A 17,268-nucleotide genomic window follows, 5' to 3' on the forward strand; every position below is an offset into this window, starting at 1 on the left:
TAAAATGGTTGCTTTGCTTCTAGCGGAAGTTTCAATCCAATCTCTAAGTCAGCCGAATGAAGTTGACCTTTGAACTAGATGTAAATCAATCTCATTTAATCCACTATTTCATGAGATTTGACCCTTCTCGACTTTCTTCGCTAACTTCCAGTGTAAGTGCAAGAAAGTGCAGTAAGGTCAACAACATAGGAAAGGGAATACACATTTGCAGGCTGTGTTCCACAGCTCCATTTGATTTTGCCTCCATGTTCCTTAAAAATAGTTAAGTAAAATATAACAATTTAATTGCAAACCATTGGCAAGAGACGAAAAACACTTTCAGGTGTCCATGGAGCAATTTTCACACATTGAAGTTGATACCTGACACAGAAACACCAACCTCTGTCGCTGACCTCTGACCGCCAATGTCAAAGGTCGTACAGTCAATAAGCTTCGCTTCGATCTTCCTGTCAACTGTCAGAGGTTTTTGACAAGGACAATCCATCCGTCTGTATAACAAGACCACAGAATGCAGGAATGGTCAATGGATTGTAGACCTGATTGTCAGAGCCTAAGCCAGCTTCCATTTGTTAGGACCACCACTGGGGGAGAAAGATGGTGTTTATACGACACCTTGCAATATTTGCTAATTAAAAAACTACATTTTTCTTTCATTGTTTGCCAGCCAAGCCTTTTCTTTTTTTTTTTCCTCAGCACACCAGACAAAAAAAAATCTGTCATCTTACATTTCAATCAATTAGTCGATCTTTCAAACTCTAGAACAACGAAAGGAGGATATGTGAGCAGTAGACCTTATTAATTGAAACTAAAATTGATAAAAGAAAACGTCTTTCTTAAAATACATTTCTAATAAGCTATAATATATTTTCAGCTCTAAAAAACAAGAACATAAAATGCAGAGTGTCAAATACATTGATAATAATACTTATATATTCATAGTTATAAAAACAACGAAGAGCTAGAAGGAAGCACTTTTATTTAATACTTGATATGTTTTCAAGAAATAAGCTGAAAACAAGGAGGGGAAAGACTGGTTGGAACTGAGGTCGTCACCGCTGACCGCACTCACCTCTGTTTACAGTGGCTATTTTTAGGTTAATATCTATGTTTACGGCGGTATTTATTTCAAAAGGAGGGAATCACTTAAGCTGGGATGATCATGTTTTGTCAAAATATTATTTTCTTTGTCTCTGCTGCGTTTTAGCACTCTTACCTGCACACCTTATTTCCTATTTAACTACTCTATTTTTCTCTTGTTTTTATTTTGAGTTTTCGCTGAATAAACGCTTATAAACAGACAATACGGATTCTGTTTTTAGTTGTGTTTATTACTATTTTTGGTCGCTAGCTTGAATTATTTTCTAGGACAGTCAAACTCAATATTCCTCACTCAAAACTAATAAAAAATGGTTGCATCGAAATACTTGTCCGACATTATGGAATATTACAACTACAACATCAAGAAGGTTCAATCTTTCTTTAATAACATTTCACATAAAGTATGTTTAGATTTTATTACCTATGGCAAGAAAAATTAAGATTATTTTCGAAGCACATATACTGTTTTCTGAAGGAGTAATCACCTAATTGTGTAATTACCCAAACACGTGGGGTGTTTCTAAGCTCTCACCTAACATTATCGCACAGACGGCATCGATCACACAGCGCTGACAGCTACTAGAATGCCGTTACACTGTGGTGGAGCCTTCGATGGCAGATCGACAGGCTTAATCGTCTTGGTCGATTAAGAACTACTTTTAGGGCCACGAACCCTGAATATTGTGTTAATGCAGCGTAAGAAACGTTCGGGTGGACTGTAGAATTATTCTGAGTCAAACGGGTGCACACACGCGCGCACGCGCACACATACGTTTCTAATGCAGACAGAAAGAAAGAAATAATTTAACATTTAAACAAACATCATCAGTATGGCAGCTGTAACTGTTATTCTGGATTCTATTTAATACAATTATAACATTTTTGTTCATACTAATACTTTGAAAGTGATTACTTCTCGCTAAATGTCTAATCTCCACAGCGAGGCTGTCTGTCTGTGACGTCACTCACTTTCACGCATGCGCACATGGATGAGAAGGTTCTCTGCGCAAAAGGTGCGATAGAATCGTTGGTGTTGACCTGTTGTAAATATCGCGATCTGAATAAGCAGCACAGGACGGAGGGCACTGCGTGTATTTTGAGAAAAAGCTTGGAAAGAAACGACATTCATGGATCTGGCCATCTCCATGGCATGGCTTTGACTGAAAATGTCAGGAACATTATGCAACCTAGGTTCCGCAGAAGAAGGAGGCGGTTCTGTAAACATTTCAGAACGTGTTTATCGACACAGAGAGAATGAGGAGAAATAGTGAATGAAAGACTGTTACCATAATGACTTGGTATCATGTTTACAAGGTGTAAGTCTACAGAAGAAGTAATACGCTTCAGACTTCAAAGAACAAAAACAACAATATGTAATTTACGGGTTTCCAATCTCAAAACGTTCAGTGAGACATTTATTAAAGAAAAATGATTTTTTTTTTCGGAAAATCCGTTATCTTTTATCACATGCATGGATTAATGTAAACCAGCCGGCACATGGTTGCCTTGACAACTGCGCGTACGAGCGGAAGCTGAGGTGAAGAGTTTTCGTTTTTATACTAGCGAGAATACTCATCAGATATTTCAGTCTCTGCTTGACACAGCCTTGAAATTCCCTGCATACCGACACTTTACCAGTCAACTGGATGTTTGCATTGCTAAATAAGCATTTAAGATGAAAGCTACCAAGCAGGGATTTTTCACAGAAAGATAGCACACACCTTTTCATGTTTAAATTGCAGTTTAAATAAAACATTCCTTCTCCGTGTTCTTCTGTTCTTCGATTTCACCCTGCTATATTCATACACATTCAGTTCTGGGATACATCCCGCTTCCATTTGTTCACAATGTGCTTCAAGCAAATAGTAGTGTGAAGAATATGAAATATATAGTGAGATCATCGAAAGATGTTCATCAATAAAGCGTCACTAAAAGCTCAACGATCTTTTTCTCGTCGTTCAACGGACAAATCAGACATATGCACTCATGTTAGGCACTTTTTTCATTTTAATTCTTTGAAGCATTTTTTTTTTACAGGTGAGCAATTTTCTTCCCTAAGTTCTCCTGAAGACCTTTCACGCCGGTTCTCATATGTAATCACAAATAATTTTACTTGCTTTTCTCCATTTTGTCCCGACGGGGGGACTGAATCCTCACTCACTTTGAATATGATGACATAACCACATTTTCAAGCCACTTTTGTGTGTCAAAGCCATTAAATATTCGTTAAATACAGGCAGGGTGGTTTCCTCTAAAAAAAAAAATGAGGGTGGATCTTTTTAGTTGCTCCAAACACTTTCAGCCGCGAGCAATCAAAGCCACGTGTGAAAAATTATCGGACGCAGTTGCATAAAGGCAAGGTTGTAAATCTGTTGTCCTGTGGTGTCAGCAGACGACCATTTTCTCTTATTTGTACAGCCGGTACCAAAAGAAAGTACCTTTACGCCTGGCTTGGCATCAACTACACTTCAAAGCTCGGCAACGGCTCGAGCGTCCTAATGCTTGCTTGACATCGTTCTTCACATGAGAATGACAGAATAGGGAATGTGTGAATGCAGCACAAACTCACTTACATATCTATACTTTTATACCTGAAGACTGAATCGAATGTCTTCTCGGCTTTGAAGCGGCGTGGGTATTAAGTGTTTGCGATAACTCAGGGGTGGCAAAGCTGAGGTCTAGACATTAAATAATGTATTCTACACAGAGACTTCAGGGTTATTTTTGCAGCCAACGGTTTTACCCACCTGGTCTTACATGATTCATCGACGGGTCTTTAAAAGCCCGAGTTAGTTATACGGTACACATGCACTATGAAATTTCAATAAAATAACTATATGAATAAATTGAGCCAATGTCAAAAGTTACATAGTTGGAGATAATCAGGATAATGACCTTCTTGGGATAATTAATACAAAATAATTCACATAGATACTACATGTATTCATGTACCAACGTGTATGCAATGGGCATGGAACAAGAGAGACAGTCACACAGTCACGCAGGAATGAGTCAAATCTTTACGTGAAATGATATTAAATAATAACAGAAATCTCACGATGCAACTGTTGTTTTTTTTAAATGTATCCCATAATCTGCAGGTCGTCATGCTTTCACGGAAACGCTACTCGTGTCTGGCTCCCAGTTGTTGTACAAAGTTTTATGTCTGCCAGGCCTCTCATCTCCGACATTTACCATTTGACATCACAATATTTGATGCTTGGACAGTAAATCTTTAAAGCTTCAAACGTAAATAACCGTGAGATAACATGGCGTGCTGTCTCGGTGAACCCACCTTTCCAGGCGAGACAGCTCTGAATGAGGTAACACGGCGCTGGCCCCATGTTGATTCTGGAATCGAGCCGAAGAAAAAACATTATTATCGAGCGTTCGCCACCAGAATCCCCACTGATCGACCCTTCCCCACGTGACCTTTGTCCACTTCGTGTCTACACGAACTGTACTGCTGAGATTAAATGTGGATGGTCATCAGACAGGAGCTTTGCATGCATCACGTGACTACAACATTCTGGAGACAATAAAGGTCAATCTACGGGAAAGGTCAATGACACTACTGGCCAGGCTCGAGCATTTTACTTTGCAGAATCTCTTATGTCAACATATTCCAGGAAAATGATTTTTTTTCTTTAAAAATAAGTGTAATATGTTCAGATATTAATCCATATAATAATTAATTTTTAATTACTACCTGTACTTTTTAATGTCTTTCCCCGACTTGAAGGAGCGTTCCGGTGGCGCAACAGTTAGTTCCTGTCACAGTGAGGGTTCGGGGTTCAGCTCTCGTCTCGGGTCACGTTGTGTTTTTTTTTTTTTTTCGTGTGGCATCTATTTACAGGGCTGGCTGCCTTGCCGTGATATAGCCTTAGTTGCTGGCTCAAAGTAAAACACCAATTTCCCCCCAACCATCGAGTCCCGACTTGAACAAATCAGTGAAGGTTGCAGGAAGATCAAGTTACAATTAAAGAAGGAAACTGACCAAATATCAAGATGGAGCAGAGAGCTGACTTCACCAGCACACAGTGCAGAGATGCGATGGAGAAATATTCTGATGCTCCCTCGATAAAGGTAGGACGGGGATCACGCAAGGAGGAGATCGATTTGCAAAAAACGTGGAGATACGCGAGCAAGAGTCAGGAAAAAGGCAACCTATAGTTGTACACAATAAAATATATACATACACTGACCTTTCCCCCTTCACTGAAACGTCCCCCTATAAAAAAAAGAGGTTTTGTAACAAACAAACAAAAAATAAAATAAATAAATAAATAAATAAAATAAAACCCCAGACCTTGAACTACTTCCCCAGTTTAAAGTGACCCCGTAGTTTACAAACGTTTATTGTCCTTCTGTTCCGATTTGGCAGCAAATGGGATAAGGTTTTTTCATATTTTTTTCTAGTTTTATTCGTTCCATCACGTTAATTGGTTTCTGTAATTTAGCTGAGGAGGCTTGATTTAAGGGTACGTTGGAGAAAAAGAAATAGTCAAACAAAACAATTTCTTTCACCAAACTTTTAATAAGTGTTTTTGTTTTCTTCATTCAACCACCTTCATTAGACGACAGTTACATGTATTGATGCTTGTTTGTTTTTTTTCAATTTTAGTTGCTGATTTCGAAACGTGCGAGCTTTGTACTGCACTTGCAGCGCCGACCATCTAGTTAGCTGACTTCTCCTGGCCAGACCTCACACCCACGGGAACTTATTAAGGGCTTGAAGGGCTTGAGAGTTCAAACACCTGATACCTGCTCTAGAATGTTTTCATGTTATTTAACTTATTTGGATCCGGGGGCCCTCCATCACGTATGTCGCCATTTAGCCTCCTCGTTGCATCCGGTCACGTGGTGTGCTCACGTAATGTTTTCAATGGCCGCCGTTTGTATTTCGCCATTGCGAAGACCAGTCCGGACAATGACGCAAATGCAGTCTACTTCCGGCAGCAGCTGCTACTAATCGGAAGCTGTCAGAAGCAGCGATGCTGGAAGACACTCGGTCACCTAGAGACTCACTACAAGCTGATCTGTCTCCTCTTTCAGACATGAACAGACGGCCACATACCCGAGTAAAGCTGTCAGACTCTCGTCTGCGCTGGTATGTACACCCGACACGCCATCCTCAGATTATATTCACAGAGAGGCCCACACTAGCGAGCCGTCCCGACCCCAAATTAATTTCCGCTAGACGGAATCAGTGTATTAATCGTTCCTACATCTCTCCGCCATCGTTGGTCACGAAGGCCTCTGGGCGGGGTCGGGGTGGTGGTGGGGTCGGGTTGGTGGGGTGGGGGATGGACTACTGATCTAGTGGAGCTGGCGCAAACAGGCTTATGTTTACACCTACAGGAGGCCAAGAGTAGCCTCATGGTGGTCAATAGAGACTGTTTGGCTATATATCTCTTTACCTTCCCACCATACAACGCCTACATTTACTTTCCCCCTTTCAGCTGTGTCCTCACCTCACCCCTTGTTTACTTTTTCTGTTCCAATCGCTTTACTTCTCTCCTGGACACCTACTGTTCACAGCCAAAAAAACATCAAAGCCGACAGATTTAGCCTTATGCCAACCCTTCCATTTTAGCTGGTACGACTAATGTTCTCGCCTCAAATAATAAAAATGTCGTTGACTTAATTCCAAAGCTCCCCTAAATAAGATGGATGGTTATATTTGCAGATTCTCAACGGTTCAACTCTGGTCTTAAATTTAGAAACATAGCGAGTACAGTAAAAAGGTGAGAGGGTGAAAAAAGTCTGCACGAAAGATTTATAACAGCTTTAATGCTGCAAGCACCTGACAGAAAGGAAGGAAAACAGCAAGGCTTAAAATATTGTTTTCTCTCTGTCTCTCTCAGCACTACCTACCATAGTCAGTTCCCTCGGCCTTGTCCTCTGCATTGGTGCAAGCTGTATATATTTATCTAATTCATAGATTTCTAACATGCTTACGATACATAGCGAGTAAGGTCACGTGTGTCTTCGCATTCTCACTGCCCTTATTCTCTTTAACAGTAAAATTTGTAACAGTAGGATGTCGACTAAACATCTCACCATCACACAGTTAACATTCCTAGTGCCTGTCGGGAATCCTGCCGGATGAAATATCATATCATATCATATGGTAATATATTTCGTGGTTAAAGAATTCCCTGTCTACGTCCCTGAAAGTACAGACGTAGACTACGGCGCCGTTGAATGTGGAGCAATCAGCATGAACAGCGACCCAGACGTTAGGTCAGTCTTTATCAGATGGACATGACTGCACTGAATGGATTACCTGCCCTTACATGTTCAATCGAGATTATGAAAAGCTATCTGATGTCAAATCTGGTCTCTCCATCTCCAGGATATGAGGCAAGAGAGCGGAAAATGAGGGAATAAAGAGAAAATGTTCAAGACAAGATCAAAGGGAAGGATTCTTACATCCAGCTTTGAGCTGTGTTCGACAGCTGTGTTGTGTTATTGAGAAACATAAGACCAGCAGACAGATCAAAAAAAAGGAAAGAAAAAGGCAGACACGCGCTCTCGGCAACTGGTTGGCTGACTGACTGACACACACATTAAGAGAGGAAGATGGAGGGACAGCTGACTGGGTGCTAGTTGTTCTGTATCCTTTGTTATTTATTTTAAGTCTAATCATATTATTTATCAAAGCATTCCTGGAATTGAAGCCAAACTTTCACAAACTGCCTTTAAAACATTTTAGTATATTTTCCATCCTCTCCATCTTCTCAACTGTCTGGAAGCATAACAACATCATGACCTTTTTGTAAGAGATAATTCAACATTTTCTGCACTTAAGCTATATTGATGAACTGCAATGTTTTGATAAGATGTTTGTGTTTCCTGTTCTCCTCGTTAAGTAGGAGAGAAAGAGAAACAGCCTTCAACACAAGATCCATTCACCATTCCTCACACCGGAAGTGACGCTGCTCATCACAAAATGCAAAGTCTGACAACACTTCATTACAATGCCATTGATGCGAGAATCTAGCCTTCACTCTCTGTCCATCACAGCCAGCACTCACAAAGGACATCCCCATCACGAGGCTGATGCACGAGGAATAAAAAGAGTTGACGGACCGCAGCATCCAGACCTCAGTCGTGTTACGGCGTCGTCAACCCTGCATCCGTTGCTTCCTCTACAGACGGTTGCCATCGACTTTAACAAGAAGAGGACCAGTTGAAACGGAAACCTGACTGCTACAGCCCCCATTTTTATTAACACCTCGCATTGTCGTGACAAAGAATCATACAATAGAAATTTCAATCTGAATTCTTGTCGCCTCTTGGTCTGTGACTTGCGCATATACAATGGTAGAGAAGACGAATAACACATCAAGAGAAGATAGTGATAACTTACATCACACACACACACAGACACATCACATATGCACGCACACCTGACCATGCAAACACCTAATTTCGCTGTTCATATAGTAATTATCCAATGAAAATAAGCTCTTGGCTGTTCATTAGACTGAACTGAACACACGTGCTGTGCGAGTATTTGCGTGGTGGGCTCGAGTTAAACACTCGTCAGAAAAACGCAAAATGAGATGAAACTGCCATAGAGCCAGTATTCAAAGGTTTTAAATTACAGAGGCTTTACTATTTATCTGAAGCAAATTTTTCAATCATATGCAAGATAATAAGAAATTATACACTATTCGGTAAAAAAAAAAAAATCGTAAATCCACTCAGCTCCCTATATACTGATAAATATGGCTTAGACAAAAATAGCTGGAAAAAAAAGATAATTAAAAACTATTAAAAAAAAAAAAAAGTGCTCACCAGTGGTATAATGAGAGCTCCGACTCCTTCAATGAGAAAATTAAGATCAACCTTCCGTTCACTTGTCAGCTCCGTAGAGTCTCCCTCCGACCCTATAGATGATGCAACGGAGATGTTGCTGGTCTTTCGCGTTCTCGGTGACCCTTCCCCTGACCTGCAGTTACTGGGGTCAGAGGTCGCACTCTCTCTCACTTTCAACACCGGGCCGTCCTCTAGCACTGTGTAACATGTCGGGTAGGCTCCGAACTTCCGGATGTCGTTCTTGTCCAGCACCGGCACATCCGGAGAGAATTTCACCTTCCTGGTGTTAGAGTTATCTCTCTCGAGTCGTTCTGGTGACCCGTTGGATGTCGCGTTCGTCTCCGCTTTGCCGCTGCGGAGTGCTGCCACCTCTTCCTTCATTACTTTAAAAGGGCAACTCATCTTGGCTGACTGAAGAGGTTTCTAATTGGTTGTCTTTCTTGTTTTTGAGCTAATGTTTCCTTTGAAAATTGGTCAGAGGTCAGTTCTTGTTAGCAGCATCATACGTACGTTTGTATCAGAAGAACTTTCAAAGATGGAAATGGAGAGTCTTTAATATACGTTGTTCATGTCTAAGAACCGATCCTCTTACAAAATGTATGACAAGAAATAAAAAAAAAGATCTGAGGCACAAATTCTGGACGAACCACGACGATGAAGCAAGAGAGCGTGTTATCCACAGATCCACATATTCCACACTCTTGCGATGATCGCAGCTGCACACTGCCATCAGGCTGACAGCTGACCTGTTCTCGTTCCACACACGTAGAAACACAAAGCTGATGCTTTCTCTGCTTGTCTTTGTTGGCTCTACCTCTTGACTACAACATGCACTCCAAGAGACGAGCTGTCAATCGAAAACTCGCGTGCGTACCCGGAGGACCCTGCCGCGAAGACAGGCTTGGTATCTGGAAGGTGGCGCTCTCAGGTGGTGGACTTCGCCATCCTGGCATCCCACATCCGTATCCGTGCTGGTCTGCAAAACAAAAGAAAGGCAAAGTTATTGTTTTCAGGACGAGGCGGGATGGGACATTGGGAAAGGAGTAAAATTCTTGCGCCTGAATGTAGTACGTCGATGTAAATAACATGTTGGACTGTTTACCTGTAAGGTAAAATGACAGACATATTGCATCTGGACTTTGAACATCGACCTACGGTATCGATGAATTTTCGTATGGGCTCTTTAGATTGATAATTTTCATTGTTATAAAGGGCAGGAAAAGATAGTAATTTACATGATGAGGCACACATCTGGCGATTTTCTGAAATTGCATGTAATTTAAGTAAACATAATATCTGAAATGCATACATGCCCACTTTAATGAGGCAGGAAAACATTTAGATATTTTTTATCTCGCTTCGTTATTGTATTTTTGATTATTTCAATAGGACTGTCACAAGACCGCAAAGTTACAGTTCCTGTACACGATTTATGTCAGTACAACCACAAGAGAGCAGAGAGAGAGAGAGGAGGGTACTGTACATGAATATGTTGTGAAGGCCTCAGCGAGTGAGAGTTGGTGTGAGCATAATGTTAGCTCCATTGTACAAACGTGACATCACAAATTTGACCTCATTCTGTGCATGGTAAGGTTATTAGGGGTGTGTGTCTGTGGAAGTCAGCAGGGAATTCCTCCACATTTGGAGCAAGAATATCTTGTTCTGGGCTTTACCGAATCATTACCCAATAAAAAAACTGCACTAAGGTCACCTATGCCCCACAATGTCAAGCTGTCATGATGGTGAACCGGTGCCTCCGCTTTTTTGTCGAGTGTTTACAAGTCACCCGACCTGCACCTTAAACAGTCTATGGCTAAAACCATTCTAGTGTTCAGATAGAATCCCATTCATCGTCTACCAAGTCTTCAGTTCTTCCAGTGTCCAGTTCATCTAGTTTACTATTTATCTATTCTCCTTTTCACCCAGCCTACTGTTCACTCGCCTTGCTGTTCCTGCCTGTGCATGCTGGATCCTGCCTCATACCATCTAATGTCTTGAAAGGTTCTTTGAGAACTCGTCACATTTGTCACTCGCTGCTAGCTGTCAGATCACTCGTCTAAAGATTCGCACGAGTTTTTAACCCCTTCTGCTTCAAACATCTGGGTTTTTTTTTTAATTCCAACTCCATTCATCTGCCACTTCTTTACTGTCAACCCTCCACTGCTGTCCACAAACCTCATCAAGCGTTAGCATTGTGTTAAGTGACCCACGTTGCGACAGGTTGCGGTCCAGAACCCTCTCTAGCTTACTGAATTAGCAGTCCTCGTGCATGTTGGTGCCTCTCCCAGCTTTCTTGACTTCAACTTTTCTTGTCCTACAGACAATGTTCGCATCCTCGCGAATGTTTTTGACTTTGCGCGCAGGAAATTGCGTATATTTTTATTCTTACTGCACCCAGTGATCGCAGTCGCTGTGCACTTGAATAACTTGTAATTACATTTTCGCGCGAGTAGGTGTGTGTGCGCGCGTGGATTTGCGTATTTATGTTTACAGACTGCGCGTGTAAGAGCTTTCCTCTGAGTAGTGCAAAGACAAAGCACAGTGAAGAAATGAAAAATTAGCAATGTTTTCATTATGAATGCTGTCTACACCCACTTCTAATAAAAACATTCTTACGTGTGCTTTTCATTTACTATTTTGATCGAGAGAATGAGAGTGAGAGAGAAAGAGAATGGGAGAGGAAAACAATTACAGTTAAATATTCTATGTATTTGAGTTAAGCGATGCTTGTCTACAACCTAGGTACGGAGAGGATAAAGTATAATTAGTAATGAAAAGTAAGTAGGGCGTGATAACATTCATCTCATATGTGTAAAAGCAACCTTTTGTCCTGAATCTGCTCATACCAGCTGTTACAGCCTTCACCTCCAGAACATACTTATGTAGAATGTATCAGATGGCCTTGTCCCCATGTCCTGCTTGATGCACTGAACTCGTCCACTGCGCCTGGCTGAAGCAGCATAAAGTACAGCATCACAAGCTGTGCAGCATGACGCAGTCCTCAGGAGGACCGGCTGGCGAGACATCCTGCCATCGACTGCACCATGACCACGGCTGTCCTGGCCCCTCCTCTTCCCCTCACCCCAAGTCTTCCGACTTGGCAGTTTCTGTGTATGTGTGTGCGTGCACGTTCCTTGAGGTGTGTGATCGTGCGCGCTAACAACTACTGTTTATGCCGTGTGTCCACCACTCTCTGTTGCCTTCTTCTTTCTTTGAAAATGCTTTCTCACTCTCATTTTTTTACCTCGTTACGACAAAACTTCGTAACTGTATTTGCGGTTTTGTCGTGGCTATGGCGCTGCTGTTACGTCAGTGAGACAAAAAAGCTCCAGAACTTTCCCTGGAGCATTCTGACACAGATAATGCATGTACGGTCACAGCTCCCCAACCACACGCCCTCGGCTTATGTTCGGACAAACCATCGGCCGTTGTTAAGCTTTGACTTAAAAGTTGTGACCGCTGACACTGATCCCTTGAATCAAATTCAAGACCCGAAATTCTAAGGGCAGAGAAGATGAAATGTGATCTTTGAGATAATGCCACTTACAACACATGAGCTATGCTGCGAGTTTGAAGAAAGGAAAAAAAAGAAAAACATCGGTTCAACGTTTCTGTTTGTGTGTGTTCGTGCGACACTAGATGATAGAACAAGAATGTCAGTGCATATGTGTATGTGTTTTGACGTGTTTAGGAAAGGACTTGAAGCTCGTGAGGACTTGAAACCCTCCTTACCACCCAATCTCCTTTCAAATCCGCCCCCGTCACTGACCTTTCACCTCTCTTGCGTCTTGTAAAAAGTATTATTCGATGCTATTTTGCATTCAGTGGTATAATCTCGTGGGGGCTGGAGAGAACCTTATTAACTTTAGTACCATATTAGCTGCTCGGTCGTTTTCTCCTGGACATTTCATTACCCTGACATTGCTAGATCGCGACCTTCAATGAATCCTACCCGCCCATCCATTGCCCGTCTGGCCCAGATCCGGCCTGCCGACTGTGTGTGGTCTATGACCTGTAGACTGGGAGCCAGGGAGATGTAATAGCTTGTGGTTATGGTTTACATACAAACACTGAGTCTGTGTGTGAGAGAGATATAAATAGAGCCACTACACACCAACCCTACTCTCACGTGTAAGCGTGTACATTGGTAAGTGTGTATAAGGTATTTTTGCAAAAATATATGTATATTTCCAGTCATGCACGCCGACACCTTTAAACCGTTAAAATGATATATTATAAACATGCACATTTGCAGCAGACGAGCGTTGGCATTAATTCCGCGGTCCACTGCACTGTAGGTGTATCCGCTATAAAACTACTTTCGTCTAACATCACAAAGTTTGCCCCTTACTGCGCGAAAAAACAGCACAACCGTTGAGGTCTGGCAGTTAACCCAAGACACAACCCCACACCTTTCGTGGCGGCCACCTCTACACCTAAAAATGCGAGAAAATAGCAACTCACGCTTGCGTGTCTCCCTCCGAGCCGTGACAAGGTGAGGCCGCCCACAGTAACTCTTCCAGCGATGCCTTAGTAACAGGTCACGAGTCGTCTCCCCTTTCTCGCTCTCGCCGCCAGCGGATCTGACAAAACCCGTTCGGCCAGGTAGCGCCACAGCCCCCGAAACCGAAACAGCTGATCAGTGAACACGATCTTTTCTATTTCCTCTCTGTCGTTGGGCAGTCTGCTCGTTCGTTCTGGTGCTAACCACACGATGGCACCTGGTGGTCATCGATCACTGGAAGGGCTGGTGGTGGTGACGGTGGTGGTGAGGGGTGGATAGGTGAGGGCTGGTGAGGTGGCGTGTGAATTAAAAGCCGAAATAAAAACCTATCAACATTGAAACAAGTCCACTCTACTTGAAGGCCGTGATGTCAAAGGCTAGCAGTTTATTTCAACGGTTCCGTTTGTCACCAGGTCAGCGCTGCTTGTAAGCTCTCTTTCAAACATCGAGGCTTTTGCTAGACGGGTACACGGGGTGGAGGTACAGCGCGGGTGAAGTGGTCGGGTTAGGGGAGGGTGGGGACAAGAAGAGTGGGGCGGGGTGTTCAGGTATCCACGTCATGCAGTAGACGACAATCAATGCTCGGCGGAACAGCAACGTCACATCGACGACGATGAAAGCAAGATAGCGCCCCCTAGCACAACACCTTGTCCCATCCTCTGAGCTAAGACTTGAACCACTCGTCGTCCCGTGCACACCTTACAGCGGTGGGAGAGGGAAGGGGAAAGGGGGTGTTAGTTCTTTGCCAGGAGTTCAGCTGTATCCACAGACGCCGAGGTAGTTGTCAAGGCGTGGACTAACTACTCGCCCTACTTTCTTCCGTCTCGCCCCCTTTCTTCTCTCTCCCCGCTGTCGCGTGCTGCTCACCACCCTCTGGCAACCGCCAAGGTGTTCCCTCCTTTTTCACCAGTCGAATATTTTTGCAGAGGCACTGTTGGCAAACGTTGGCAAGAATGTCTTCTAATCCACGTTGGTCACGCTAATATTCAAATGCGTTGTACACAATGCAGAGAGAAGAATGGTGCTGGGGGTTGAGGGTGTATGTGTTAAAGATCTGCTCCGTCCGATTCGTTTCCCACACTTAGAGAAGAGCAGACCGTGAAATTTATATTAATGTTCCCGTTGATCAGTCAATGCGATGAAGGATCTCTGTAGAACTGTGGCACGGTTACCAGGTGTAATAAGAACCACCTGGCGGACTCAAGGTTGAACTGACATTTTGTATTCACCGAGTTCTGTCTCAACTGACTTCATCACAGGTTGGAGTTCGACATCTCAACTTGTCACCGATCGAGCGCAGCTGCCGTGGTACAGGAGCACCAGTGACGTCACTTCCTCCTTTGTATTCATCTCGCCCTGCAGTCCTCCCTCGCCCCAGACTTGTTCATTCGCAGCCAGCGACATTCCACTGCACAACAGCTGTCTGCCATTATTACAAACACACAATGGATGGTGTCTTACCGACCCACTGCTGTGAACTTCTAAGTCGTTTTGCAGAATTGTCCCGTTCAAATCTTTTCCATGGGTCTGTGGCTGTCAGACAGGAACTAAAAATAGCAAATAAAACACCTTTATTATTTTTTCCCCTGCTCCTGTCTGCCCCTAGTATTCAAGTCACAAAAGTCCTTCTTTCCCCATTATCGTCTTTCCCCCCTCTGGAGTCATTAAACACTTCATTATCAGTTTGGCATTCTCGGGATTATCAGACAGGAAGGGTTGCCACAGCCGCATCATGGAATTCGTAGATGGCTGCTGGGTCCTCCGCGTGCCAAACTCGCAGTCACGTGACAGAACAAGATCGTTGTTACTTCACGGAAACCTCGCAGCCGGTGCCCAACGCACTCGTTCACGGCAGTTAACAACGCCTCGACGGTTCCAGAGACGATCAGGTGTCAGACATTGCGGCCGTGTCACTGGCAAGAATTCTCTAACCAGATGCAATAAAAAATGGAGAAAAAAGGGAGGAAAATGTCGAAATGCAGATTTCGTTTATCTCCGGTGATTGCCCCACACAACGATTTGCCTCTCGCCTTGGTCGAAATCTTCAAAGGAGCCGAACTTCTTGCATCTTGTGAAGTGTCCTATCTGCCGGCCAAGTTTGCACATCGTAAAACTTGGTCATTGCCTAAACCACACATCACACCTTTGGGGTAACATACCCCACGTCACAGCAAACTACCCACTCGAGTCCGAACGATTTGCGAAGGGGTTGGTGTGGGGCCAGAAACACACACACAGAGCTGTAGTGAGTGATGTCTGTGGGTTCGCAGCACGTGGCAGTGGCAGGTCGGGTGAGCAAGTAGTTTTGCGCATGTGGTTTCGACAGACCCAGAAAAGCCCGGTCACAAACCCACCTGTCCACCACCACCACCACCTTCACACTCAGGTAACGTCGGTGTCTGCGATGCTGGTTGAGAAAAGTTGGGGAGGTTGCGACCGCGCGGCAAAACTCGCCGCTGTCGTTGCCCGGCGCGGGAAGATCACAGCACAACTCGACCTACTCACGTAGTTCACATCACAATCACAACCACTTGGATCACGCCACAGTCCTCATCCACCAGTCCCCTGGCCTTGACTTCAGTTGTGGTCTTACCTCCCGGGTAGACGAACAGGGTGAGCAACTCTCCCGTCATAATCTGTCTCGAATAAATCACTTTACATTTTTCCTCCACGCGGCTGAGACTTTTCGCGAAGCAGGGCTGGCTGGCATCCCAGCTCAAAGTCACTGAACTTTTTTTCTTCTTCCCCTCTCTCTCTCTTCCCACAACCTTCAGACTCTAAAAAAAAATATTTCTACAGGTTCGGAGCTTAGCTCATCCTTCGAGTCCGGCGTCTCAAGTGGGCTGGGTGGGGAGCCTGGGGTAGTGCGGGGTGAATGGCCTCCGGAGACGATCCTTGCAACGCGCGACAAAATAATTGAGCGTGAACACGCGTGTGCAAACCCCGGCAGCTCGCAGGTCACAACTGCAGGCAGGAGGCAGGTCCCGCTGTTCACCACCATCAGCGACGCGACAACAGTGCGGCGCAGCTGCTCGCTCTAAAGGGGGCGACGTCAACGGTGCGGTTGAGCGCGAGAGTTCGCCGTCAGGTTGAATGTGCTGCGAATTCTCCGTGCAGCAACATCCGCCTGGCGTCTTGAACCGTCTCGCTCGGTTTGTAAAAGGCGAGGGAGTCATTGACACTAAAGTCACGGAGGAACGGAGATGGAGCGAAGAGAAAGAAAAGAGAGTTGTTACGATGGGAGAGAAAGAGATCGCGAGAGGGGAAGGTCAGGGAAGTGACGAGAGAGGGGACAGAAACAGGGGAAAGGTTTGTGTATATGTTAGATCAATCATCCGGATAGTTCGCAAGAATTGAATGTTTCTGAATAAGCGGAAAAATGTTTCTGGCAGACTGCGAGACACACACACACAAACGCGCGCGTGCACGCACATATTCATTTCTAGATCGTTGTCCCTCCCTCTTTCTAACCTTTACCCTCCTTCACCCCGAGGCCTCTCCCCAAGGCTGTGGGTTAGTGCAGCGTTTGACTCTGGCACATGACGGAAAGTTCTACAGATCGTCTGAGTGTGATCTTTGGCATTATTTTTGACATTACCATAGTGCATTACAGACAGATATAGTGGTCCCAACAGACCGTTTAATTCGGGGAGCAGTGGACCCGGATCGTATTTAACAGTTAGTGATCATCATCTTAGATCGCAAGACGATACACGAGTGAAATTACATTAGGATTGTGCTGAAGGAGGTTCAAGTGTTGTAAATCTACAGGCATTGGCACGGCAATTTAACAACAAAACAAGCAAACATGAGAAGAAGTGAATTCCCAATTAGTGGAG

At 43.9% G+C, this 17,268-nt stretch overlaps 1 protein-coding gene across 1 annotated transcript in view; it reads right to left on the reverse strand.

Moving 5' to 3' along the window:
• LOC112560072 (guanylate cyclase soluble subunit alpha-2-like) overlaps window positions 1–16,402 on the reverse strand; it is a 45,943-nt gene extending 29,541 nt beyond the window's left edge. Inside the window, 2 exon segments of the mRNA XM_025231642.1 lie at window positions 8,905–9,901; window positions 13,390–16,402. Of these exon segments, the coding sequence (XP_025087427.1) occupies window positions 8,905–9,327 (423 nt within the window). The 5' untranslated portion in view covers window positions 9,328–9,901; window positions 13,390–16,402.
• Between the last annotated feature and the right edge of the window lie 866 nt (window positions 16,403–17,268).

Source organism: Pomacea canaliculata, linkage group LG3 (assembly GCF_003073045.1).
Source record: "Pomacea canaliculata isolate SZHN2017 linkage group LG3, ASM307304v1, whole genome shotgun sequence".
In the NCBI taxonomy this organism is placed as follows: Eukaryota; Metazoa; Mollusca; class Gastropoda; order Architaenioglossa; family Ampullariidae; genus Pomacea; species Pomacea canaliculata.